This window comes from Nyctereutes procyonoides, unplaced genomic scaffold, assembly GCF_905146905.1.
Source record: "Nyctereutes procyonoides isolate TBG_1078 unplaced genomic scaffold, NYPRO_anot_genome, whole genome shotgun sequence".
Lineage (NCBI taxonomy): Eukaryota > Metazoa > Chordata > Mammalia > Carnivora > Canidae > Nyctereutes > Nyctereutes procyonoides.
In genome coordinates, this window is record NW_026575135.1 from 9,968,821 (window position 1) to 9,996,722 (window position 27,902).

At 48.3% G+C, this 27,902-nt stretch overlaps 1 protein-coding gene across 4 annotated transcripts in view; it reads left to right on the forward strand.

The window, feature by feature from the left end:
* EPB41L4B (erythrocyte membrane protein band 4.1 like 4B) overlaps nt 1-27,902 on the forward strand; it is a 129,374-nt gene that overhangs the window by 35,583 nt on the left and 65,889 nt on the right. For all 4 annotated transcript variants that reach the window (XM_055301965.1, XM_055301966.1, XM_055301967.1 and 1 more), the window contains exons 2-12: nt 683-787; nt 11,744-11,786; nt 12,665-12,743; nt 14,682-14,726; nt 16,556-16,608; nt 21,635-21,755; nt 22,859-22,946; nt 23,110-23,198; nt 23,499-23,568; nt 23,667-23,836; nt 26,087-26,196. In XM_055301965.1, the coding sequence (XP_055157940.1) occupies nt 683-787; nt 11,744-11,786; nt 12,665-12,743; nt 14,682-14,726; nt 16,556-16,608; nt 21,635-21,755; nt 22,859-22,946; nt 23,110-23,198; nt 23,499-23,568; nt 23,667-23,836; nt 26,087-26,196 (973 nt within the window). The remainder of the gene's footprint in view (nt 1-682; nt 788-11,743; nt 11,787-12,664; nt 12,744-14,681; nt 14,727-16,555; nt 16,609-21,634; nt 21,756-22,858; nt 22,947-23,109; nt 23,199-23,498; nt 23,569-23,666; nt 23,837-26,086; nt 26,197-27,902) is intronic.

The window sequence follows — 27,902 nt, forward strand, 5'->3', positions numbered from 1 at the left end:
CATGAAAGTTTTACATTTTGATGACCTGGTTTATTGGTTTGTTTGTTTTTTAATTTAAGTAGGCTCCACACCCAAAGTGGGGCCTGAACTCATGACCCCGAGATCAGGAGTCACGTGCTCTGCTGACTGAGCCAGCCAGGCACCTCTGGTTTATTGGGATTTTTTGGTTGCTGGTGATTGTGGTGTCATTTCTAAGAAGTCATTGTTTAATCCAAGGTCATGAAGATTTGTTCCTTTGTTTTGAGAGTTTTATAGTTCAAGCTTTTGCATCTAGGTCTTTGATCCGTTTTGAGTTAATTTCTGTATATCTTATCATCTACTCCTTGGTTACCCAATGCTACATCTAACAGCCAGATCAATGCTTGATTTTTTTCCCCTTTATTAGCCAGTTTTCATAATAAGGCGTTAGTTCCCTCTTCATCCTATAAAAGTGTTCTTTGGTGGTTTGTTTGCATTATGAGTAATCAGATAGAATAATGAGTTTTTATTATAATAAAAATAATTAAAATTTAAAAAATGTGTACATATACACGTATGCAACATAGAGACAAAAGTGATTTTTGGTTTTGTTTCTTTTTTTGTTGTATATGCGCTGCCAAAGCGAGCGCTGTTTCTTTTTAAAACGTTTTGCTCCTATCCAGCGGTCACATCCTAAATTTTCATCTGTCCAATTGTCTTCCAGAAACATGCCAAAGGCCAGGATCTTTTCGATCAGATCGTGTACCACTTGGACCTCGTGGAAACCGATTACTTCGGCCTCCAGTTCCTTGACTCTTCCCAGGTCGCTGTAAGTACTCCTTTGATTCGTCTTGGGGTAGGTTGACTTTTCATGCTAATTGCAAATCCACAGTTGCTAGAGATTGGTAGAGGAAAGAAAAAGAGGAGTTAAACCGTGATGTTGCTGCAGTAGCGAGCCTGGGGGTGGTGGTGATGGTGCCCGTGTGGAATTCATCCATATGCGCCCCCCTCCCCCGCGCCCCTAGAGGTGGCCAATAACAGGAGAGGAAGAGAGAAAGAAGGATTCCTGTTGTGCAAGGGAATGCTTTCGGGAAACGTTTCCAAGCAGAGGGATGCGATATAGGCACATTTCTAGAGTAGGTAGGAAGCAGCAGATACACCATTCTGGAAATTCTTTTAATGATGCTTTATTTTTAACCGGCAGAGAGGCTGCAGCAGCATCTTCTTGTGGACTCTTGCCGGGGGGCTGGAGCGGGTGCTGTGAACACACTGAATGTGATCCCAGCCAGGCTTAGCGAGTGCAGGGGGCCGGTCGGAGCAGGGCTTGGCACTGCTAGAGGACCATCTTGCAGGCTCCAGGAGGTGGTGTTAGGTCAGCAAAGACTTCCCTTGCTTTGCCGGAGACAGAACTGTCCACAGTGGGGGTGCTAGAGGGAGTGAACCTGATGTAGCTCAGAGCCACTCTCTTCAAAAGCAGGAGTGGCTTCAGACTCTCCCTCCCCAATGAAACCTAACATCGGGTTCCAAAGATAATATATTCAACAATCTAAAAATAGCTCTTGAGGTCGAGGGGTGGGGGGAATGAGTGAAATAAAGGGGATTAAGAGTATATGTATCTTGGTGAGCACTGAGAAATGTGTAGATTTGTGGAATCCTTATATTGTATGCCCGGAACTGTTACAACACTGTATGTAAATTATAATTGAGTAAAAGGATATTGATTGAGGATCCGTTATGCACTGGGCCCTGTTCTTAAGCACTGTGGATAAAGCAGTGAACGCATCCATGACAGATGGTAGTAAATGTTAAGAAAAAGAAAGCAGAGTAAGGGGATAGGCAGACCGAGTAAGGGGCGGTGCTATTTTAGACTGTATGAAAGGATGGGTTCCCTGATAGGAGGTGTCTGAGCATCCGTGGCTAAGCCTTGCTTCCTAGAGACACTTCTTCAGATACCCCCCGGGAGGGTCACATGTGACGGTTAAGGCTAAGATGCTCAGCATCGGTGCCTGGAAATTAGGTCCGCCCGAGAATATCGGTGTGATGTGGAGTCTGAGATGGCGCAGTGGAATCAGGACTTCCCAGCATCCTGGCCTCCATCCCCTTCCCTCCCTGACTCTTGCCACCTCGAGATGGTGGCCTGGCCGGATCCCTTCTCCATTTCCCAGCTGGAGACTCATCCCCACCCGCTGGGACCCTGGATGGGGGGCGGATGAGCTTTTCTCCTCCTGCTTCCCTGCCGGGTTCTGCTGTCTTCTGACCTCGCCCTGGTGTCCCAGCCTGTCTTCCCCACCGCTCGAATTCAGAGTGCCTGCCCTAAACGTCCCGGGCACTGTTTCCTCACCTTGAAACTCCACTTGGGCAAACCTCACATACGTTCGCTTGGGTCCCCTCACCACCCGATCGCTGCAGGAACTGGAATTCCATCGTTCCCATTCCATGATAACTTCCTTTGCTTCCATCCTTCCAGTCCCTCTGCATGTGGAGCCTCTGACCTTCACCATCCCCTCCTGCCTCGTTCTCCCCTCTGGAGACCTGACGGAAGGAGCCTCGGCCCCCTTGCCCGTGTGCTCACCTGCCCTTTGATGCTCCTGCCCCCGTGACTGTGCCCTGGTCCCCCCTCAACACGCGGGTCCATCTGTTTCCTCTGCTGCTTCTCCCAGGCTGAAGGGTCATGGCCCGTGCCCTTTGGCACCAGCACAGGTCACAGATGACAGATGCAGTGAAGTCCAAGCCCCTGAGCTGCTCTGGGAGCCTTGTGTCAGCCCCTCGTGGCCTCGGTTCCCCTTAGGAATCCTGACCACAGCCTTGCAGTCCAGTCTCTGCAATGACTGTGCTCGCACTTGGCCTTACCTCCTGCTGAGAAGACTGGGGTCATTTAGCTAAAACCCTTTGAATTTTCCTACCCTATAGGAAAAATTTCCTTCCCTCTCTATCCTTTTCACTGTTCGGTTTTAAGGAAACGTGCATGTTTCTCTAGCATGTACCCCCTAGACCTGCATCACAGTTCCGTTTCCAGCTGCTTCCTGAGTGCCAGATTTAGAGTGTTCCCCTCTGTGTCTGGTATCTTCCAGCTGTCCCCAGCTCTGATACTCGTCAGCCCTCCTCTTCCCGGAAACGCCTCTCCCTTCTGCCTTCTGTGTGTCTACACACATGCAGTATTTTGGGGCTTCAGAACGTCTGCAGCCCCGGACTATGAGTCTGACCTAGTCCTCATTCCTGGCTCTGCCCCTCACTTATTTGGGGCTTTCTCCCTTGTCCTCAGTTTTCTCGTCTGTAAAATGGGTTTCTTGGACCTGTTCCTAAGAGCTCTTCTAGTTCTCATGTTCCACACGTCTGCCCCCCTTCCCTTCTCTTGTCAGAGGGAGAAAACAGCCATCGTTTCTGCCAGCACAGCCATGTGCTGCCCGTTGCCTTGGTGCCATGTCCTCATCCCCAGGTGACCCCTCTCCAGCCACTCGGATTCCCAGAAAGCCAAGGATGTGGCTCCATTATGAAAGACCTGGCTGTGCACCTCTGCTCACTGGGCCACCATTCATTCCCATCCGCCGGTGCCCTGGCACAGTCTTGTCAGGATCCAGGCGTCCTTCCAAGGCCAGACACCTGCAGACACTCAGACTCTACACCCTGTAATGTCTTTCCAGCTCCCAGCTCTGAGTGCCACGAAGCAGGTGCGGGATCCTCGTCCACCTGACTTTACACCTAACTTTAAGGATCCCAGGATGTGCAGCAGCTGCTCCCAGAACCCTTCTTGTCAGTCTGATTTCTAGGCTGGGCTCATTACGGGCTGCGATCTGGTGATGCCTGCACTTACGTGTGTGCCTCTGCCTGTGGGTTCCCCTCCTGGCATGTTCTTTCTCACCCTGTTTAAACTTCCAGCCGTCCTTCAAGACTGTTTCAGACGACAGCTCTTCCTGCATGCGGTGTGTTCTGCACCTCCATTGCTTCTCCTCCTCTCAGGAAACCTTTGAGCTTCTTTGCCTTCTGTGGCCGTTTGCTCATCTGGCCTTGGGTTCATGATCTCACCTTTCTGATGAGATCCTGAGACGTAGGACTGCTCCTTCTTGGTGACTCTTGTTGACAAGGCATACAGCCTACGACCTCAGTCTGCAGCCCCAGAAGGGACCTTAGAAGCCATTTGTCACATTTTTCTGTCTTCTTGATGGTGAAATGAAAGCCTTTAGACTTTGGCAGGGTGCTCAGTGAGTAGCATGGCTCGGATTCAAACCTAGGTCTCAGGACCTCAGGGGTAAGTGCTCTTTTCAGTACACTATGCTTGCGAGCCTGCTCTCAGCTGTAAAGTGGAGGCTGTAACATCTGTATCACGGGGAGGTTGAGGGGCTCCCCGAGCTCATGGAGGAGGAAGGGCTTTGTGGACTAACATGGGTGTTGGTTTCCTCTTTCTAGCTGGGCCAGCTGAGGGGGTGGGGGGCCAGAAGTCATCACAGCTGGGCAACCCCGGTGGCTTAGCAGTTTAGCGCCACCTTCAGCCCAGGATGTGATCCTGGAGTCCTGGGATCGAGTCCCACTTCAGGCTCCCTGCATGGAGCCTGCTTCTCCCTCTGCCTATGTCTCTGCCTCTCTCTCTCTGTGTCTCTCATGAATAAATGAATAAAATCTTAAAAAGAAAAAAAAAAAGAAGTCATCATAGCTCCTGGAGGTGACGTACTTAGGCTAGCTGGAACCTGCAAGGCTGCCTTGCCTGTGGGAGAAACGTTAGTGATTTAGGGTGATCCCTTTGGGACCGTTCCCTGGATCATTGATTTTCTGGGCGCCTGGGACAAATGAAGCAATTGATGGCAGGTATAATAGATGGGGGCCAGGAAGGGGACGGTCCACTGGGCCAATGGCTTATTGCCATGTGAGGCTCCTGCAAGAAATGACGTCCCCACCCTGCCCGGGCATGCAAATCAGAGGGCTGGCAGTGGCGGGGCTCTTGGCACAGCTCTCTGCATACCCAGCTTACGTCTCCCTTCAAAGAGCCAAGCCTGGTTACCATAGTGCGCTGCCCAGCCCTGAAGCAAGGTCAAAGTCTATTGGCATTGCCTATTTTTAGCAGTTGGGGCTGGGGCCCCCTGTTTCCCTTTTCCATATCAAGGCAGGCAGGAGCCCATTCTGTAGATCTCACCTTTGCGTAGCTCAAAGCAGGGGCAATGGTTCTATTTTTATAGAGGAAAGCTTTCTTCTGAGAGAGGAAGCTCTGGCCTACACCCACCTGGCTTTCTTACAGACCGGTCAGATAGCTGCTGTTTCTCGAGTCCCCACTCTGATGAGCTCTGAGCCACACATCAACCTGAAAACTTTCCATAACCTTTATTTAACCTTCATCATCTGGAAAACGAGCCAGAGAGCAGGCCCATTTTACAGCTGACAGAGCTGAGCCTCACTAGGAGCCCTGTAAAGGTTCCGGTGAGGAGTGGAGGCAGGATTCAGAACCTGGTCTCCTTCCAAAGGGCAGCCCTTTCCACTGGGCTCCACTGGTACCCTGACCCATGGTAGCATCTCAGCCACGCACGTCCGTAAGCACGTGCCCGCAGAAAGAACACGTCCAGGCGGCAGCCACTCAGCACACTGTGCCTCAGAGCTTCCTCGCTGTCAGTCTCTGTGGTGCAGAAGCAAGCAGGACACTGTTCCCACCTGCCTCATTCTGCTGGGGGAGACGGACCATCCCCTGGAATCCAGGGGATGGTCTGACTTCACTCTGGGAGCGTGGAGGAGGACTGCCTGAGGATCAGTGATGAGCTGAGCAAGATGTCAGATGGGAGAGGAGTGGCAAGCTGGGGCAGGGGTCATAACAACCCCCCCCCCCCGCCCAAGCTGGATCCCCCCTTCAGGTCCTGGGGGGGGGGCAGAGTTCTGGAGGACAGGTGCGGCCCTAGTTAATCCCTTCCAGAGCCCCTCCCAGTGTGAAAAGGGAGCATTTTTGGGTGGTACGTTTTGCAGCAAGGGATCCAGGAAAGGTGATTTTGGCCTTCGCCTCTAGACTTGTGGGATGTTTTTCCTCTGGTCTGTGCAGCCTAGAATCAGGTGGATGGGTAATAAGAGGCCCAGCACGGCGAGGTGAGGTTGACAGGGAATCGGTGGCCGCCCACGGGGGTCAGTGGGCACTGAAGGGGCATTTTCAGCTTCACTCTGATGATCGCTTGGAATGCCCTCACATATGCCCCTTGCATGGACCCTACTGAGCCTTTCTACCGTCTCAGATGCAGCTGGAGGGAAGTGCTATTGGCAAGTGCATTACTGTGAGAGACCGGAAACCCTTCCTTGGCCCCTGAGTTGATTGTTGAGACAGGGTGTTAGGGCACAGCCCAGTGCTCACATGAGCAAACGGTGTCGGGTCTCACGCCCATGGCCACACCCCAGGTGGGTGGCAGAGCTTGGACTCGAACTCTGATCTTTTGCCTCCTTTGATTTTTGTACAAAGGAGTGTGAAACATTCACAGGCCTCCCAGCAGCCTGTCTCTGAAGGCTGGGAGAGCGAGGGTTTTCCTGCCCATTTGCAAATATTGATGCTGGATGGAGAGCTATTGATAAAAGGGTCTCTGCAGTTGATTCAGATGAATCCCCAAGAAAGTCTCGAGTAGCTGGTGTAAGTGAGGCGGTTACAGGGGCTTCATTGTGGATAAGAAGGAGCGGTCCCTCCTTAAGTGGGGAAGTGCTTCTGAGCTAGTGTGTGGTGTGGAGACCCAGTGCCCTGGATGCTGACACCGCCTGATTTCTTTCTTTCTTTCTTTTTTTTTTTTAAAGATTTTATTTATTCATGAGAGTCACAGAGAGAGAGAGAGGTAGAGACACAGGAAGAGGGAGAAGCAGCTCCCTGTGGGGAGCCCGATGTGGGACTTGATCCCAGATCCTGGGATCATGCCCTGAGCCAAAGGCAGACGCTCAACCACTGAGCCCCCCAGGCGTCCCGACACAGCCTCATTTCTGACCCTGCCTCTGCCTCAGTAGCACTGTGATTCCTGGGCCTCTGAGCCCTCGGCACAGCTGCCTTCATCTGCTCTGAGACCTGAGTGAGCGATAGGTGTGACACAGTCCAGCGTGGATTTCTGCCGACACCCCCGGAGCAAAAAATTCTGGCGCTGTCTACCTGTGGGTAGCCTCAGATCCCATAGGTGAAGGCCTAGTCCTACAAAACTGCCCCCTCCCACCTACCCCCACTCCACACTTCAGATGCCAGTCATAAGTCCAGTGCCTGTGCTTTCGCAGTGTAGATAGGAAGTCCCCCACGACCCCCTCTCGAGTTGAGTTAATTTTCTAGAACAGATCATAGTACTCAGAAACATTTTACTCACTCGATTGCCAGTCTGTTATAAAAAGAGGTAACTCAGGAGCATCCTGACGGAAGAGATCACTCGAGCAAGGTGTAGGGCACAGTGGGCACGACAGAGCTTCCACGCCTTCCCTGCGTGTCCCACTCTCCAGATCCCTGTTCGGAAGCTCTCTGAATCCTCCGTTTTAAGTTTTTACGGAGTCTTTGTCACAAGGGCATGATGGATTAAATTATTGGGCATTAGTGATTGATCCAGCCTCCAGGCCCCGGCTCCCTCCCCCTCTCCAGAGGTCAGACTCAGGTTTTACCCTTGGTCACTGGTTAGTTCCCCTGGCAACCAGCCCCCATCCTCAGGTGCTTTCTGAACGTCCCCTTGTTAACAGAAACTCAGGTGTGGTTAGAAGGGATTTGTTGCCAATGTCAGGACACCTTGATTGCTCTTGTGGCGTACAAAATTCCAAGGGTTTTAAGATCTCTGTGCCAGAAACTAAGACCATATATATATATATATTTCTTATTATAAATCATATCACACCAGTAAGCTCCAAAAGTGTCCTTTCCCTTCTTTCTCTTTTCATCCTTTGGATATGATTTTCTCTTCAGATTTCCTTCCAGCTCTAATTTAAACATGAACTAGACACTCTGTAAGCTAAGAAAATCTACAGGTTATTAGGAAGCGAGCTACGAGTTCCACCCCTCCGACTTGATGGTGAAGACGCAGGGGTCGTTCTGGCAGGTTTTAGACTCTTTCCAACCCCTGAGCTTCTCTTGTTGAACCGTTGTGGTTCAAGTGCTTCTGTATAGATCTGAGACAGCTCAGTTCTACAACCAGCCCTGTGCATGTCATAGTCCATTGACGTACCGTCGGAACAGATGGGCTTTGCCAAATCGTCTCCCATCTTGATCTATGGCAGGGGTTTTGCTAGATGGACTTGGATGAGAAATTCAGATCAGAAACCACCTTTCTAACACCTGTTAGAGGGTTTGAGTTAAACAGCGTGCCCTTTGAACTTAGACGTGCACTCATCTATCTCCAGTGACTGGTTTAATGGTCCCTTAAGAGGGCTGGAGCCATTGGCCTTGGCCTTTGCCGACAGGCAGCGTGGGTATATTTAGCCGGGATCCAGGTGAACATCTGAGGCAGGTCCCGCTGCTGCTAAATGTAGGCCTCCAGGCCCAGTCAGTGTAGGATATGATTTACCAAAGGCCACGTTGGGCCAGAGTGCTCGGGTATTCATCATGAGGTGGTCTTGTGGGATAAAATATGAGTAATCAGAGTCTGGTCAGCTCCTGCAGCTAAGAAGAAAGTCGGGTCATTTTAAACTGGTTGGATACAAGATAGGTTTTATCATCTCTTGTTTTAGGATTATGGCTGGATTTCTTATCGCCTCTGATGCAGGCACGCAAACCTGATCTGAACCCTGTAGGGCCAGGGAGCTTTTAAAATGAAACTGTTTCCGATGACGTTCCCAGCTTTCTGAGCCCCAGACTTTTCACAAGCCTCCATCCTGGCACATCCTGCTTTGAGCTGCGCCCTGTGGCTGGGCACGAAGGATGGAGGCCAGGGAGGGATGGAGGCCCTGGGCAGGGAGCCCCTTAAGCAGCGTGGCCAGAGGGGAGAGCAGTCTGCTGCCCGGGAGGAGCACTGGCCGTGAACTGTCAACGCCAGCCATAAACCCTGAAATTGCTTGAGATTTTAGAAAACCTAGACAATGATGTTCAGAAGGTGTCATGGACATGTCAAGATCCCCAAGATCAGTAGGATATATTCCTGGGTAAGAGGAGGATGTGGGAAAACTAAAGCACTAAATATTTAATGGGCTCTCAGGGAGCCTTTAAAAAACCACTAATGCTCTGAGATTCTGTTTAATGGATCTTGGGTGGGACCTGGGTAATCGTGACTGCAATGCACAGCCAGGGTTGAAAACCACCGGCAAGGGAACAACACAGGTCACACTTGGATCGAGACCGTAGTCAGACAGCGGAGGGAGGGGAACAGTGGGCTTGACGTGTTCTACTCCAGATATAAGGGGACCCGAAGCAAAGAAATGGGACCAGCCCCTTTAAGCTCTGAGCATCTGGGGCTGATGAGATTAGAAGGCTGGCTGCCCCGAGAACTTTCTTTGCATGGCGATAGTAAATTCATTTCAAAGCGAGGGCAGGGAGTTTAGTCATAGCCATTAGCCTGATACTTTGGCAGGATAGTAAATACACTTTTATCGTGTCCGTATCTGTCCTCCTCTCAGGGGCTAAGGTCCGAGGTTTTCTGCTTGGCTGAGGGCAGTGGTGGTAGCCTATTCCGTGGGGCAAGTTGATCTTCAGAACCGGCCTGGTAGGCAAACAACCGAATGCGTAATGGAAGGGACAGCCTGGCCCAGCCCCTGGAAACAGTATTCTCATTAAAAGTAAAAGATTAAAAAAAAAGAAAAAAAAAGTAAAAGATTATGCAGAGGGGATCCCTGGGTGGCGCAGCGGTTTAGCGCCTGCCTTTGGCCCAGGGCGTGATCCTGGAGACCCGGGATCGAACCCCACGTCGGGCTCCCGGTGCTTGGAGCCTGCTTCTCCCTCTGCCTGTGTCTCTGCCTCTCTCTCTCTCTCTCTCTCTCTCTCTCTCTGTGTGACTATCATAAATAAATAAAAAATTAAAAAAAAAGATTATGCAGAAAAGTAAAAAAGAAAAAAATAAATGGCACTCACAGCCCCCACATCTGAAACGAACATCCATAAATCCTTCCGGACGTAATCTTGATAGAAAAATAATAATTTTATATAAACAGGATCTTGGGTTGTTTTTTGTTTTTTGTTTTTTCTTTTCATCAAGCGTTGAGCTGCGGGTCTCTTGCCACATCGGTAAATAGGCCCACATCAGTTTTAAAGGCTGAATAGTATTTCATCATACGGATGAGCCATTTTTTAAAAATCCTTCTCTGTTGTTGATGGACATTTAGGTCATTTCCAATTCATAGCTATTACCGGTGAGATAAAGCATCCTGCGCTTGTGCCTTTGAGATACACATCCTGCTGGGCTGATCTTCCTTTATTGCGTGATTGCTGAGCCGGAGGGTGGAGATGACAAAAGCCCACGTTCTCCCGTCGCGCTGCTCACAGCTTATTGTGTTATAAGTCACCTGTTATTTGCTTTTGTGTTTCCTTATTCCCCTCCTCCCACACAGTCACAATGGGCTCTTTGGTGAGGGGTGAGAGTACACCACACTAATTTAGTCCCACCCTTTCTCATTATTAGAGTGTGCAGAGTTGAGATTGCTTCTCGAAGTGTGTCGGCAGTCAGCAGAGGGGTCTCTGATTCCGAGCAGCTAGCGAGGAACCCATTCTGGCTGCGTCGTTCCCAACGTTACCCCAACGGGGACATTTCAGTGTGTACCCAGTTGGCGTAAAGTGGTTGGAGAAGTTCCCTTTGCTCCCTTTATTTTTTTTAATTTTTTTTTTAAGAGTAATTTACTCTTTATTTTTTTAAATTTTTTTTTATTTTTATTTTATGATAGTCACACAGAGAGAGAGAGAGGCAGAGACACAGGCAGAGGGAGAAGCAGGCTCCATGCACCGGGAGCCCGATGTGGGATTCGATCCTGGGTCTCCAGGATCGCGCCCTGGGCCAAAGGCAGGCGCCAAACCGCTGCGCCACCCAGGGATCCCTCTTTGCTCCCTTTAAAAAAAAAATGATATGGGTCATTTTATTTCTCACGGATCTAATACGGGCCTGCTGGGGGCCATGCCCTGTGCCTGGCATAGGACACGAGAATGATTAGAGCGCACCATCCCTGCCCTCCAGGGCTTGGGATCGCTGGCAGGGGCTCACAGTGCAACGGCCCTAAATGCCGTTTGCCATGGAAGTTGAGCCGCTGACGCTCATCAGGACGGTTGTGTCAACCACTTGGACATTACAGAGGGACCTGCATCTGAGGGAGATGGTTTTGTGATTTCCCGGGGGTGGATGGGACCCAAGTATTTTTTCTGATGAAAACGACAGGGAGTTGAAATGTCCTCGTTGATCAGAGCAAAATTCTCTCCAGCAAATCCCCTGCCTGTCTTCCCATCTTCCTTGAGAAAAGAATAAAGAGGTTTGGGTTTTATCATTTTCACTTTTACAATGACAGAGCTTCAAGACCCATGCGAGGTCAGAGATCCCTGCAGCGTGGCCTGTAGTCTTTACTAGGCTGATGGTGACTTTGGGATAGATCGTTGAAGAAGATTGAGGGTAACTAGAGGCTCTTCTCACAGATCAATTAGTTAAAAGGTTTTGAGTTCTTTTAGGTACCTCTTTGAAACGTTTACTCTCCCAAGAAAAAATGTATTTATTGTACATAAGCGTAGATTTGAAAAAAAAAAAAACACCATCCCAAGCAGTTTGCTGATGCTGGTCTGAAAGCCTCGATCTGGTCCGATCCCTGGTTTTATGGGTGGAATGACTAAGGTTTACGGAGGAGGGTAAATGTGGGTTATATCGACTAGCTGATGAACTATACCTAAAGAAACTTTTTCTTTCTTTTCTTTCAGCACTGGCTGGATCATTCCAAACCCATAAAAAAGCAGATGAAAAGTAAGTAAGCAGAATTTAGCTTACTCACTTATTTCTTTTATCAGAGAATTAAAAAAACTCCTTTGCCAGGGTTTTGAGGTATTATGTTATCCTCAGGACTTGAGAGGGCTTTAAAATAGATTCAGTTTTAAGTGGATGATTTTTCATTTCTTCAGGCTGGCCAAATGTGAGAGTTTAAAATATGGATAAGAGTTTTTGGGTGGGTATTAAAAAACAGACTACGCTCTCATTTGAAATCAGGCACCCTTGCCAGTGAGAACTGATTAATATGCTATTCAGAAGCGTGATTTTACACCTATTACATTCATTTGCTAATGAGTTAGAAAAGTAGACTCAGAGAACGGGAAAGCAGGAGTTCTGACAATCTGGTCCAGCTCTCGGATTTTACAGGTGTGGTAAGCACATTTCTTCAAGGTTGTGCATGAGTGGGTAATTTCAAAACATATATAACACTTTACGGTGTCCTTACTGTATTTTTAGATTGCAGAACACTTGCTGTTTATGCGTCACTTTACTTTAGCCCGCTTCGTATTTTGTAAAAAGTTAGTATCTGTTTGGAATATCTTGGCAATTGGGTGAAAGTAAAATGTCAGCTCTTAGTAATTCATCTAGACGGTTAGAGTTTTTATTCCAGAATGAGTTACTCGCTACTGCATCTTCGTCAACATGAAAGCACATTTTAGTTTTCCAAACTCAAGGATTGAAAAGGACTCACTAGCTTTAGAAGCCCCATCGTGCCCTCCCCAGTGTAACAGTGAATATGTGACTAGATTTAACACGTTTTTTTTTTTTTTCCTTTTGTCCATTCTGTGATCTTCAAAACTGGGGGAAAAAAAAAAAAAACAAACCTCTTCATCCTTCCATCTCCATATGTTTAGTCGGACCTGCTTATGCTTTGCACTTTCGAGTTAAATATTATTCTTCAGAACCGAACAACCTTCGCGAAGAGTTTACAAGGTAGGTCAAAATGTGGAACAAGATCCCCCACCCTGTGCCCCTGGTAGCACTTACCTTATAACTCATGGGTCCTCTGAGTTGTGGGGTGGCCTCCTCTTCCATGTGCCGACTTTATGTTCTGAGCAAGAGTTATTAGTACTTTGCCTGTGCTTATCTCTGTATTCTGTTGGAAATCTACCCTTTGCTCCATCTGACCTTTTTCTTAGTGAATCACAATTAAAAGATTTATTTTCTCGCCACATTTCTATCTCACTGGGCTGTGGGTCAGTTGGTTAGTCGTTCTATGGCACTTCATTTTTGTCGAGGTACAAGAAGGGAAGGCAGGTATTGGAAGAGCGTTTCTTAGTCCCAAATTGCCATCTTATTATTTTTTTTAAGGGGCTGCACAGTGTTCCCTTGATTGCTACCCTATCAAAGTTGTTGGAGTCCCTTCATGTTGTCTTGCAGCCCCACTGGATTTCTTTTGAAGTGTGCCCGCCTATGCCTGTCTCTTAGACTTCAGAAACAGTGTTGAAGCAAAAGAGACTTTAAAAACATTTTAAGTATGGAATTTCCCTCCGGCTGCCCTTCTGTCAGTGAGCTTCTCTACCCAGCCTTCCGCTGCTTTTTGCTTCCCTAGAACCTCCTTTGTCATTTACCTGATAGACAGTAGTGGTGACATGTCAGCCCATGGTGGTGGCCACTAGCCTGGAGATGAGCACCTAAGGAACACTTTAAAGACTGCTCATCACCATTCTTTGCACTGAAGAGGTCCACTGACCTTGGGTAGTTAGGTTTTCCTGTAGAAATTGGAGGTTCTGGCCATATCAGCACTTGTGTTCTCTCTGATGTGAGTACTCAGCTCAGTGGTGGCTAAGCAGCTGTCAGAAGCAGGAACTTTCTGGAATGTACTAGAACCTTCAGCTCCTCCATCCTTTGATTTCTGGGTCACCCACATTCTCCTATATCCATCCCAACAGAGAGTGACTGTCTGCATTGTTTACAAAGTTTAAACAAATTATTCTAGAGTTCCACCTCCGAGTCCCTTATGAAACATGCTGCTTCTAGCCATCATCAAAGCCAGTGATTCTTAACCAGGGTTGTGTGAATCAGAAACACCTAGGAAGCTTTTGAACAAATCAGATTCCTGGGGGCCACTCTTGCATGTAAGGCTGATTCCCTAGGTATGGAGCAGAGCGTGGGTAGCTTTGGCTGTTACAAAGCACTATAAGTGGTTCTGATGCCCACATCCTCCTGGTTTAAAAAAAAAAAAAAACAGTTAAGCCAAGACACTTAATCTTTTTTCTTTTTTTTTTACTTAAGTGAACACCACTTGTGCTATTTGCTGCTTTCCTCTCCCCATTTCTCATTACCCCACAACCCGCTGCAGCCCAGTTCTGGGATTTTTTTTGTGGGGGGGGGTGTGCGTGTGCGTGCGCATGCATGCGTACACGTGTTTGTTTTTAAAAGACAGAGTCTGCAGTTTACTTGCATCAGGAAAAAAGCCTCAAGCAGTTGCTAACTACAGTTAGCTGTAAACGTTCTGATACAAGCAGCTGCACCCTTCCCGGAATCTGCTGGTGGGCCTGGCTGAGGGCCAAGCCCAGTGGCCTCGCCCTGTCCGTTTGACTGGACGCACCGCATGCCCGTGCGTGAGCTCCCTTCTCAAGCACCAGCCGTGCTGCAGAGGCCGTCATTGGACTGTGCAGTGTCTCATGTTCCATCTTCCAAGTATCTTGCAAATTCTATACCTGCGCTCACCTGCCTAAGCTAGGTTCTGGGATGCCTTCCTGGAGACTCAGGAGGAGATGCTTCCACCAAAGTTCTCATTTGATTTGGACTCCTTTTTACAATGCAGAATTCTGGGCTATGTGCGGGGCGGGATCTGTGATGGGAAGTTGGGGATTGGGAGCGGCTGGGAAAGAGTACCCTCTGTTGACTTTTGTGTATGTTTGTCAGGTACCTGTTTGTTTTACAACTCAGGCATGACATTCTTTCAGGAAAGTAAGTATGTTTTTGTTCTAACTCTTAACCCAGGATAGATCATAGTATATTTCTATATCACTGTTGTTGTTGTTGTTGTTTTAACTCTTCTACCCTTGTTCCCTTTTCAAAATTCAAAAAAAGTACACCAGGCATTGTAAAGTGAGTCTAATACTTGTATCACTGTCATCATCATCTTATTTTTAAATGATTACTATATGGCTTGAAGCATTTCCAAGAGCATTAATATCTTAAGTGATGTGTATTTGGGAATAATTCTCTCCTTAATCACATCACTGCCCCATTCATAATGGCTTTTGTCGTATTTGCGAGCAAGATACGTTATTAGTATGTATACACTTACAAGCATTTGGGTAGTCAGAAGTCTCATTCATCACCATCTGCATTTAAGCAACGAAAGAGGTTATGTTCTGATTCTGATAGGAGGTTTAGACATCTCATCTCATTTCCTTTCCCCCTCTTAAAAAATGATTTTTCAATACTAGGCCTCTGGCGACAATGATTGCTGAGCACAAGAAGCATTGGCACTGATGTGGTTGGTCTCGCCTGCAGTATTTATTTTAAAGATGTGAAATTTCAGCGGTCCTAGCTTTTACAGTTGTGTCACTTATCCACATACACATTGACCATTTTCTATTCCATGGAAAACGAAGACTATACTGAATCTAAAAAGCGATCCCTGATGTTGACAAGAGCACATCTTGATTTTGAATATAATCAGAAGGAAATCTGAAAAGTGATTTCCGATTTTGCAGACCCTGCACAGAACAACGTGCTATTAAAAACCCTAGTGCAGCATATACCATAGAACAAGTAGATTGTACAGTGTATACATTTGCCTTATTCAGCTATGCAATACAAATCTTTGGTGTGTGTATTATGAGTGTGTGTGTATTTTTATCTCTCTCTCTCTCTCTCTCTGCATACTGTGCTCCTCATCCTGAAGGCCTCTTAACTCTAGTAACTGTCTTCAGTTTGGAAAAATATTAATGGCGACATCTTGCATTGGTACAGTACTTTGCAGTTTATGTGCTCTTCAGCCTCATTTACTGTACTTCAAAGCGGAATGGTGTTCTGGTCTCCTTCCCTCCGGATGGCCTTGAGCAAGACACCTGAACACTCAGTTCCTCGTCTCTAAATTGGGGGATGGATGGGGGAGCCCTGGCCACACCCGTCTTAGAGGTGTATGAACTCCGCGCATTGAGCACACTCAGCAGTGCATGTGAAAGGCTTTGGAAACTATGAAGTGCTATACCAATGTATGTCATTATTATTTTTCTAACTCAATTTGTAATTCTAAGTGTGAATGAGATCAGTGATTTGAGGTTTGTAATACACCTCTGTGGCTCTGCCTCCGTTATACTTATTAGAACGCTTGAGTGTATCCAGCTGTCCTGGCAGTGTTAGATATTGTGTCTGTCTGTTTATTTTTAACATTATGACCTGGTTTCAAGAAAGATTTGAGGCAGCTTGAAAAGGCGCATGTACTGTATCAAGTAAGTTCCAAAAATCACAAGGCAAAGGGAAGGCTTTTCAGTCTATTTCCCAAACCTCCCCATTCTTGCCGAATTCAGTGAAATTGCCCACAGGGTGGATAGAAACTATACCTGGTTGGGTTGTTTTGCTAGATGGTGAGCCTGACTTTGGGAAATAGGTAGTGGAAGTCAGCTTGTTTGCATTCTTTAATGTGGACGGCAAAAATAGAAGCCACTGGGAAAAATCATTATCTAAATATCACTACCTTTCGAAAAATGACTTTAATGATATTTTGTATGGTTTATGAGTATTAAAGTTCATATACAGAATTAATTTCCTCTCTTTTTTTCAAGATTGAAATGCCCCTATGAAACGGCTGTGGAATTAGCTGCTCTCTGTCTACAAGGTACATTATTCTTTAGTGGTAATTAGCATTTTCATGTTATGCTCTTGTTTCAACAATTGATTATCCTGTGTACCAGGCTCAGTTCTCCTCTTTGGGGGTATAAATGAATGCAGTACGGCCTCCATCTCTCAAGTAGCTAATGGTCCCGTGAGGACATGGCAAAACCACATACAGGGTACAGTGTAGTTCCCCCCAGGAAGACCTGCAGGAGGCTTGGAAGGCGAAGGCCCTTCGGGGGGATGAAAATGAACAAAGGAATCAAGACACAAAGTAGAAAAGTATAGAGAGGTACCGGCAATGGAGTGGTGTTGGAGGGTGGAAGTTTGGAAACCTGGATAAGTAGACAACCTTGAACCTTGTTTAAAGAGCGTGACCTTCATGCTGGTCAGCAGTAGGCCTTTGAGGGCTCTTAAGAGGAAGGCAGGCCTGGAGAGGTGTGCATTTGGAAAGATCACACTGGCTGTGATGGGGAGAAGGGACTGGAGCAAGACCAGGGTGAGGGGTGCGGTGAGAAGGTTTTGCTGTAATAAAAGGAAATTGACTGGGGCAGAGGGGTACACACCTACACACACACATCCCCAAAAAACCAACATTGGTGGTACAAGAGAAGGACCTGGTCATTAGATCAGTATTGAGAAGGGGAGTCAGGGAAGGTCATAGATGGATTCCAGTGGTGGGTGATGGGAACAGTGAATGGTTAGGAGAGTTGGCTCCAATGGAGGAGATACCTGTGTAGGGCCTCTTGGTTGACAGATGCCAGTGGGACCTTCAGTAGCTTCTTGAGTTTGCACATCTGGCTTCTTGAGTTTGCAAACCAGAGAGGTCAAGCCAGAGCATTAACAGGGAGTCCTCTGCTTGCAGGTGGGAGTTAGATGGTGATTTGCCTGCATGAGCGTCAACTTGACTTGACTTTTCCATATTATGCACTGGTGGATTTTAGTTTAAAATGCACAAGAAACACTTGTTAGAGTCTCCAGCATTAATTAAGAGGATACTAACATGTAACTGCACATAAGGAATTTTATCAGCACATCACAGAGACATATGTTGTAGATTTGTTTACCAGCATGTTCATCGGCTTCTATGGGATAATGAATTATGATGTATTCATTCATAATTACTAATTAATTTTGAACACCATATTAAGATTTGGCTTCCAGTTTTTGTATTTGCCAATTTTTAAAAGTGGATCTAAGTCTTCAAATCATAAAATCAGTACACATTTATTATAGAATATCAGGACAGCCGCACAGTAGACAAGTAGAAGGAAGGAAGGAACCCACCATCCTGCCATCCATAGACAATCAAGAGTTTCTGTGAGTTGGGTACAGTTTTTAAAATGTAATTCTGATCAGTTATATACAATTTTTTTATGATTTTCTACTTGGTATTTTTAGTACATGTATTTTGTCATAAAGATGATTTTTAATGACTGGAGGATGTTCCCCTTACCTGACATTTCTATTCCTCAGTCACTTTTTAATTCTTGTTCTCTAATGGGGGCTCGCTCGCATGTAGTAGGTGCTCAGTTAAGTATAGAATGAATCAAATGAAGTTGGAGAGGACCCTCAAAGACTTTGGTTGGGGACGCCTGAGTGGCTCAGAGCATCTGCCTTTGGCTCAGGTCATGATCCCGGGTTCCTGGGATCGAGTCCCACATTGGGCTCCCCACAGGGAGCCTGTGTCTCCCTCTGCCTGTGTCTCTGCCTCTCTCTGTGTGTGTCTCTCATGAATAAATAAATATATAAAATCTTTTAAAAAAACAAAGACTTTAGTTGAAGGAGGAACCTGCCCATAAGGTCTGAGAGCTACCTCTACCATCTATAAATGTCTGTGCCAGATACAATGCCAAGTGCTTCACATCCACATTTTCATGACACAACAGTCCTTATGGTAAGTGCTGTAAGGATCTATAATGGCTTAGAGAACATGGAAATCTGCTCTCCATTTTGGCCAGGGACAGATTTCCCCAGCTGGCCAAGTGGCATCCACTCTGGAGTTTCTGAGTCTCCAGGAGGTATACCATTAGAGTTGGTAGAGATGTCAGGGTGTAGTTAACAGGATGAAGGCAATCAGCCCACAGGTCCTGAACCATTAGAGCTGGAGGCGCATGTATTACCATCTCCCCTCATCCCCCTCCGCGCTCCCTCACTTCCTGCCGTGTGCTGAAGGCATCACTACACTCCCAAAGCCTGGCTCTGGTAGGACCATTTGCTGTGCCCCAGAGCCGAGGCAGACGTGAATGAGATCAGCTGTCTGTGAGCCTTTCTCCTGGAAGTGACCCACTTGAGTTGAAACTACAACAGAGTGTAATTTAAGATGCAGTCATTGTGTCAAGTACAAATGAAAAGGCTGAAGGCTTAGACACTCAAGTTGGGAAGTTCTTGTTACGTTGTCCCTCCATGGCCTCTTTCCCCCACATCCCATTGGGAAGCGCCACAGCCTTTCCAGTGCAACCACAGCGAAGCCAGCTTCATCAGACCATCAAGATCGCTGGAGTGGGTCTGGGTTCGAATAAAATGGAGGCTGTGTCTCCTCCCTTGATTGGGCCTTGAAGACATGTCTTGCTGTGGTTGTCCTTGAGTTAGTGGTACCCCTCCAGAGTTGTGGTGCAGTGGCCCTGAGTGAAGGCTGTGCTCTTTTATGGTAGATTTGAAAGTTAATCCAGGCAGAAAGAAGGGAGGGGGAGAATGGGACAGTCGTTTGCTGGGTGCCCATGATCTTCCATCCTTGCAGCAGTTCCCATTTTACTGACTGGGCATCAGAGATGGATGGAGAGCAGTTAGGTGACTTGCCCAGATCCTACAGATAGCGTATGGTAGAGGGGGATTCCAGCACTCCTGCGTCCGAGCCGTTTCCACCACCCTCGGCACCCTCCACAGCGAGGACCCTGGCTGCAGACAGAGTTCACAGATGGTGGAGGGTCGTTTTGCAGGCAGATTTTTGGGAGGCAGGTGTGCTGTCTCAGAATCTATGTACCGGGCATCACTCAAGCCTGTTCTGGTCCAGTGATGGTGAGAAGGGACACTGGCTCCCTTGCCCGGTCTCAGGAAAACCTTATCATCGTCTAGTTTCTCCCCCTGTGCTCGATGATTCCAGTGGTGTCCCCGAGACACCACTAAACCCAGGGCTCTGTTGCCCCACTTTGGCCCATGGGTGCAGGAGAAGGGTAGTTCACAGGAGGGAGATCTCCTCCCAGACTGTCCCTCTAGCCCCACCAGCTCCCCAGTTTCAGGGTGAGTGCTTGGTTAGAGGGCAGTGGTGGCCCTAGCAGCCCAGCCCTTCCCTTGGCTGGGTGAATATTTCCAGAGCAGAATCTTCATTTGTGACTTTGCCGGAGGTACAAGTAGCTGCAACACACACCCCCGACCCCCACCCAGACCACCCTGGTGATTTTAGGGTGCCCTCTGCCTCAGATGCTTCAGAGTTGCAAATGAAGGGCTTCCATCAGGTGAGGAAGCATTTACCAGCATCCCCCACACACTCCATGGCAAGCAGCGTCTCTTACAGCCCCCCCATGGCCCCTCGAGCTCACTTCTGCAAGCGCACCTGAGTCCCTCCAGGAGGGTGAGCTCTGGCATTGGAAAGGCTGCTGGGTACTTAGTTGCCCGTTGCTGGAGGGGTTCAGACGGCTGCTGACTTATCAGTTGGTGGGATTTGTTGTGTTAAGCAGTGATTCTCAAGGTGTGTTCCCAGGTCAGCTGCATCAGCCTTACCTGGGAACTTGTTAGAAGTGCAAATTCTCAGGATGCCTGTGTGGTTGAGCAGCTGCCTTCCACTGGGTTGTGATCCCAGGGGTCCTGGGGTCAAGTTCTTCTGCATTAGGCTCTCCGCAGGGAGCCTGCTTCTCCCTCTGCCTATGTCTCTGCCTCTCTCTCTGTGTGTGCCTCATGAATAAATAAGTAAAATTAAAAAAAAAAAAAGGAAAGAAATTCTCAGGCCTTATTCCAGACCAGTGGAATCAGAATCTTGGGGGATGGGCTTCAACAGTGTGTGTTTTAGTGAGCCCTCGGGGTGACCATAATGCACACACCAGTTCAAAAGCCAGTACTGCAGATCCATGCTTTTCAAAGTAACCTGTGCACAGTCACCTGGGCATCTGGTGAAAGGGCAGGTTCTGCTTCAGTAGGTCTGATGATTGTGCGTTATGAGCAAAGTCCCAGGTGATGCTGATGCTGGACCACCCTTTGTGCAGCAGCGTGTTAGAGGAACCTCTGGAGGATTCCCTTTCATCCAGGGGTCTGCTCCCTGAGCTGCAGGGGTGGGGTCCGGGGTGAGGAGAGTGGATTTTCTCATTTGTGTCTTGGAAGCACGGGACCCCCTGTGTCCTCGGGCCCTTCATACTGTAGGGTAACTTGGCCAGAGCCACTAGGGTGCTGCGCACTTTGGGGTTTTTGCTAGGGCTGCTGGTGTGGCTGCTCTTCTTTGCGCTCCTGGCTTCCTCCTGGTTCTGGCCGACTTGCTGCAGTTGCTCCTGCAGCCCTGTCACCCCCTCCCTCCTCCCTGCCCCGCCACCCTCCTCCCCTCCTCCCTCCCTCTCTCTCCCTCCTGAATATTTTCCCCCAAACTCTACCGGTACTGAATCCGGGATTGGGCCTCTGGAGCAGGGCAGGCTGGGGAGCAGGCTGGGGGGTCCTGCTGGGGGGGGGTTGGGGGACCCTCAGTGAGAGCTGGGTTAAATGACTGTTTCTGAGCAGGCCCTCATTCTCTGCAGTTGCCTTTTATTGCAGATCTGGGCTCTACCACTTTACGGGGGAAATACAACCTGGGCCTCCTCGGGTGGGAGAAACAGTCGAGAGCAAGACTGTCACCACTGAGAGAGCGGTGTTTTGCTGAGTGGGGCGGGCGTGAGGAGGATTCTTGGGGATTCTGAATGTGCTGCGGGCACCAGGTGGGAAGGGCGCTCCCCCCGCGGGGGCACCTGCGCTTTATGATCGTGCCAGCTGCCTCTGGACCTGGTTGCAGCAGTCACCGAAGGAAGGTATTCAACGTCTCCCCGTTTTTCTCCCTTTTATGACCCTCGCAGCGGAGCTGGGGGAGTGCGAGCTTCCAGAACACACGCCAGAGCTTGTGTCTGAGTTTCGGTTCATTCCAAATCAGACAGAAGCGATGGAATTTGATATCTTCCAGAGATGGAAAGAGTGCAGGTACCTCGATGCTACCCTCTAGCATTCTGATAATGTTTATTTTGTGCTGTGTAAGCGTGTGTCGGACTCTGATGTGCCAGGAGAATCGCTCCGGGTGAAGCCTGTGAGGCTGCAGCTCCAGCTCTGCACTTCTGGCCTGTTGTTCCAAAGGCCCACGCGACTCCCCGTCTCTCCTGAGATACTGAGATACACAGTCAGGCCCGGACCAGGCCCCCATCGCCCCCTGAAATCCAGAGCCCGGTCCTGATGGGCCCGTTACTGCGGGGCCACCACTCTCCTGGCCTCCCGGAGAGAGCAAGGAGGCTCTGCCTTGGCACATTCCTACACCCCCGGCTCTGTGTCCACGGCCCGAATCTTCTAGAATGAACCCTTTAGAGAGAGGCCCCGTTGTCCCGAACAGGTGCACTCGTATTGGAGACCACGAGCACGGCATTACCTTTCAGGACGTGTGGTCACCGCAGCTAAATCCAGCCTTGTCGTTTATGTCTGGCCTCCTCCACCCACCTGCCTGGCCCCCCGCCACCCAGGGTCCCCCTAGGGCGACCGTTCCATGCCTGGATTACCGGTGCTGCCCTTCCGCCCTCCCAGCCCACCTGCCCAAACCCTGCGCTCCGAGTCAGTCTCAGACTCAGAGGGCTTAGCCTCGTTTCCTCTCGTCCCTCAGCCCTCCTAATGGGTGCGATGACTTCTTTGAAACTGGAAAGTGACATTAGCCCATGCTCATACCATGTTGAAATATATGACCGTGACACTGCACCCCCCACCCCCACCCCACGCACATGCACCTACCGTCCTCTCCGCGGGCAGTACTGTTACAGCCCCGGGGCGGGCGGGGGGCGGCTTCCCGGCCCTTCCACTTAGCATGTCCATGCCCACGTCCACACACAAAAATTGTGGCCTTCCGTGTTCCCATCATAAGCAGGGCTGTCATCTCTCTAGTCCAGTAACAGTCTGTCCATGGAGGTCTTTTCCTGTTAGTACAAATGCGTGTCCCTCGTTCTCTTAATGGCTACAGAGGGTGTCCCCTTAGTGTGGCTGTGCCCTTCAGAAACCCGTGGGTGTACGAGCTGCAGTTTACATGTATTTCCATTGGTTTTTCAAAGGGGAAAGAGCCCTGCCCAGGCGGAACTGTCCTATCTGAATAAAGCGAAGTGGCTGGAAATGTATGGGGTAGACATGCACGTTGTCAGGGTAAGAACTGTGTGCGTTTGACGGGGGTCCTTGGGTTTCGCTGTGCCCGAGCCATGTGTAAAAAATGTGCAAACAAAGTAACGCGGTGAGGAAACTGTTTTGCATTCTGCTCTGTGACGACCTGTTAGAACCCTCTACCGATTGTCACTTCGTTTATTTGTAGGGAAGAGATGGCTGTGAATATTCTCTTGGACTGACCCCGACAGGCATATTAATCTTTGAAGGAGCTAACAAAATAGGCTTATTCTTTTGGTAATTTAGTTTTGTCTAATATTAAAAATGTCTTTTCCTATTTTGTGGTGGAATTCTATGTGATGGATGATTCTTGAGGGATATTTGCAACACCCCGATTTGCTTTAAAAAACACACCATGCTCTTCTTATTATATTTGCGGGTGTTTGGCAGTGGCAATGAAACCTCTGGATAATCACACTTGAATGAATGAATGATTTCTTTAGCAAATCTAAGCTTAAAAAGTAGAAAGGAAACTGCTGTTTGTGTAGATAGCATTCCTTGCAGATTGTACTTTTAAAATGTTTTCTCTCTGCCCAGGCCTAAAATTACCAAAATGGATTTTAAAAAGAGCAAATTGACACTGGTGGTAGTGGAGGACGATGATCAGGTAAGCCTTGCTCCTGGAATTTCCTCCTTGCTGCAAATGAGCCTTCCTCGAGGTTCCCGACACGCACTGAATCTAGAACCTTGTGCTTCACCTGTAAGGGGCGGGAGCAGGAGCACACGTTTGTATTCCGGCTGGACAGCGCCAGAACCTGCAAGCACCTCTGGAAATGTGCGGTTGAACATCACGCCTTCTTCCGACTGCGGACGCCGGGAAATAGCAAATCGAACAGATCAGACTTTATCCGCCTGGGGTCTCGCTTCAGATTCAGGTGGGCACTGGCACTGCTCTTTACAACGTGGATACCACATTTCAGAGGAGGGCAATAGGGATGTTTCTTGTGAATGGAGCGATGAGCGGATCTGTGTCCAGAGGCTTGGTTCGGACTTCCCATCCCTGCTGCTTTCTTAGGATCTGCCCTTTGGTTGAATCACCGAAGCTCTTTTAGCCTCGTGTCCTCATTGATAAAATGGGGCTAATAACAAAATTGTTAATAGCTGACATTTAGCTGAAACTATGCCATCTTAAGCAGTAGACATTAGTAGCCAGGTGTGGCCATTAAGGTGAATATTAAATAAAAAAATTTTTAAGTTTATTTGAGAGAGAGAGAGAGTGTATGTGTGTGTGTAAGAGAGAGAGAGATTTGGGGAGAGGCAGAGGGAGAAAGCCACGAAGTAGACTCCTTGCTGGCTCTGGAACCCATCGTGGGGCTCGATCTCACGACCTGAGCTGAAATCAAGAGACAGACGCTCAACTGACCCAGCCACTCCGGCTGCACCAAGATTAATTAATATTAAATAAATTTTAAAATTTAGTTCCTCCAGGGGCACCTGGGTGGTTCAGTCAGTTAAGCATCTGCTTTTGGCTCAGGTCATGATCACTGGATCCAGAGCCCGGCATTGGGCTCTCTGCTCAGCGGGGAGCCTGCTTCTCCCTCTCCCTCTGCCTGCCTGCATATACTCACTTGCTCTCTCTCTCTCTCTCAAAAAAGTAAATAAATAAAAATCTTTTAAAATGTCATTCCTCTGTCCCAATAAATGCTCAGTGCATGTGAGGTAGGTGGCCACCATAGTGGGCCAGAACATAGAACACAAATTGTGCTAGAGTTTTTCATGAACCAGTGTGTAATCCTTGCAGCAGTCTTGATGCAATTGGCCCTCTGGTTATCCCCATTTTACAGATAAGGAATCTAGGGCTGAAGAATTGCATAATCTTCCCAGAGTCATGGCCAGCAAGTGGTAGAGCTGAGATTCAACCCCAGATAGTCTGGGTCTCGTATTTTAATCACTACTCTATTGCCTTTCGTGCACCAACGTCAAGAAATGTGGTTGATAGTTGAGAAGGAGAGCAGATGTCCATGTGTGTGCAAGTGACCCAGGGTAGGCTCAATAAATACTTCAATCCAAAAAGACCCTGAAAACATGGAGAATTTAATTTTTCACATACCTTTACTTATGGCTTAGAAGACTGTGTCTTTCAAAATACATAATAACTCCCTGGGGGGGGGTATTAAAAAAATGAAGACTTATGCCCTCATCCAAGACCCTTGTAATCAGAATCTATGGGTGTACACATGTGGGTTCATGAGTAAGGCCTGGGGACGTGCATTTTAAATGCCCTCCCAGGGTTGATTTTTGAGGCTTGTTTTTGCATCTGAGAATTGCTATTATAAGCTCTAAAACCTCACCTGATTTCATAACCTCTCTCCACACATGGCATGTCCTTGAACTCTATTGAATATGTCACAGGGTGTGCATTTATCATTTCAGATTTATCTACTATGCAAGGAAATGGCTATTGGGATGGTTGCCAAGGTAGGCTTTTCCATCCTGGGAGGAATCTCCCCCAGGATTTGGCCCAGACCAGGCTCCCTTCCACTCCTTGAGGAGAAGTAGAAGGAAGGGGACGTTGAAGACAAGGACGCCCCTTGGAGGCACTTAGAGCAGGTGGCAAGTGGCCCCTTCTGTGTGTTAAATCATCCGCCAAGAGTGGCTGGAATAAAGCAGCGATCCGATAAAAACAGCGCACCTCCTGAAAGCTGCGGCGGGGCCACCCAATGGTTGAAACCCAGCAAGTCTTGGTGAAAGAAGTAATGTTTCCATTGACATAGTAAGGAAGGCCAAGGCTTAGTCAAGTGGTCATTGATAATAGCATTTTAAAAGAGTTAAATGTCTACGTAATGTGTGTTACGAAAGGTTATTTTATTTGTGAATCATTGTTCTCTTGTCAGATGTTCCGAGTACTTGGACTTGCTCGGTTTGTGCAGCCAAGTGGCTGGGACTTAAATCGCAGGCTTTGTCTTTTGGTGGAAATATCTGCCCCTAGAATACATCTTGGATTTGGCAAAGGTGCATTCATTTCCAAATGCAGGGCTAAATTTAGTGTTTCTCTTCACCAGAGGAGTTCACGATAAGTTGACATTTACATTGGAGCTCTTGAAAACCGAAGCGCACTTCCAAGTGTGTATAATGCACTGGCACTCTGGATGTTGGTAACATGCAATAAAATATTTACTTTCCAGTGGGCGGACAGAGTATCAGGCCACGCACGGCGCCAGGTTACGAAGAACCAGCACCTTTGAGCGGAAGCCTAGTAAACGCTATCCATCCCGGAGACACTCGACATTCAAAGGTGGTGTGGTGTTCGTACTCCCTGGGATTTTACAGTAAGGTTTAGTTGGTTAATTAAGCCCCAGGGAGCTTGGTAAAGCAGTTCTTAAAGGAACCTTCTGCTGTTCTGGTCTCATTCCAAAACTTTTGACGAAACCCCAATGGGAGAGATTCTTTGGAGGGGAGTCAGGCCACTTTTGCTGTCCGCTGTCTTTGGTTTTTCCCGTTGGATCTGTTCTTTTTCTTTTCCCTCTTTTTCATATTTCTTTTCTTGTGCCTCTTTGCTTCTGTTGGGACCTGAGACCTTAGGAATATTGTAGGTTACCATGTTTCTTGCCCATGGAAGATGATGCTGTGTCTTAGAGGGGAAAACAGTCTCTTCTCTCCTCCATTGTACCATTTCAAATGGGGACATTACTCTCATGCTAACCAGAATTCTGTCCACGTAAGAACAGCAGATCTAGAACCTTTTAATTCTGGATTCAGGTCCTGTGGTCCATCCAAACACACCCTGCCCTTGAATTTAGTCTGCCCCTCCCTGCCTCTCCATATCACTTACTCATACTGACCATTCCATAGGTTTTCTTGTATAACTCAGGACCTGAGTTATACCTTTGTGGGCCTTTATGGCACCTGCACCTCTACTTTTCCCCCTTCTAGAATCTTTAACCTTGTGTTCCCCCACTGTTTCCTGCCTTTTTGAATGAATGGTGCAATAGCATGGCAGCCAGAAGCTCTCTAAAGTCATTCTTGGCTGCTCTAATGGAGGAAAAATGGCTAAAGGCTAGGAGATGTGGCCTCACCTTCAAGAAAGACCAGAGGGTGAGAGGACTAAGGGCATGGCGAGAGGTGATTGGTTGTAGGAACTGGGAGTGACAACTGACACGGTGCAGGGAGAGGAAGGGCTGCGAGGAAGGGCTGCGTTGCCTCCCTCTCAAGCCTCATGCCTGCTGTGGTCCATTGGGTTAGTGTTGTCCAGAAACACTCCAGATAAAGAAGAACTTCCTTTACAATGGTGTTGTCCAAAGATAGAGCCATCTCAAGACCGTGCTGAGCTCCCAGGCCCTGGCGTAGTGTGCAGGCACAGAGGGAAGGACCCCTTGGTGTAGCCGCTGCATAGGGAGGAGGTGCCTCTGACATGACCCTTGACCCCATGGGTGGCTTTGGAGCTCTTCCAGACTACGGGTTCTCTGATTCTCCTCTACTTTCCTTCCCAGTCTCTGTCCTCTTTTCCTCTTCTGTTTTACTGGCATTTTCTCCAACCAGAGTTCTGACATCTCTGTGAAGCTTTTAATGATTTTTCCATGCTACGTCCTTTAAGAAACGAAATGGAGTCTAGACGAAGAAGCTCTAGCTCTGTCCATGGTCCCCTCCACAGACACAGCCCTGCTCCAGCCCGAAGTGTCTGTCTCGAGCTCCCCAGTGCCATCAGGCTCATATTTCAGCCTGCATCATCCCCTTATGCCGTCTTTGATTTTACGCACCTCTCTGGCTCTGTGTCAGGACTGGGAGCTCCTTGACAGCAAGAATGTCCCTGCTCTTCGGAGAGCCCCCGGCCCTGGGAGCATGCTCAGCATTCACTGGGGGAATCGGGCGGGCTGGCACAGGGGAAGGGGGACGTTACCTCCAGAAAGAAGTAGCGAGGGTGAAGATTCTGTGTCCTGGGGTGAGGACCCCTCTGGGATCACTGCAGTCGCCACCCTGCTCATTGTCATCGCGTGGTACACG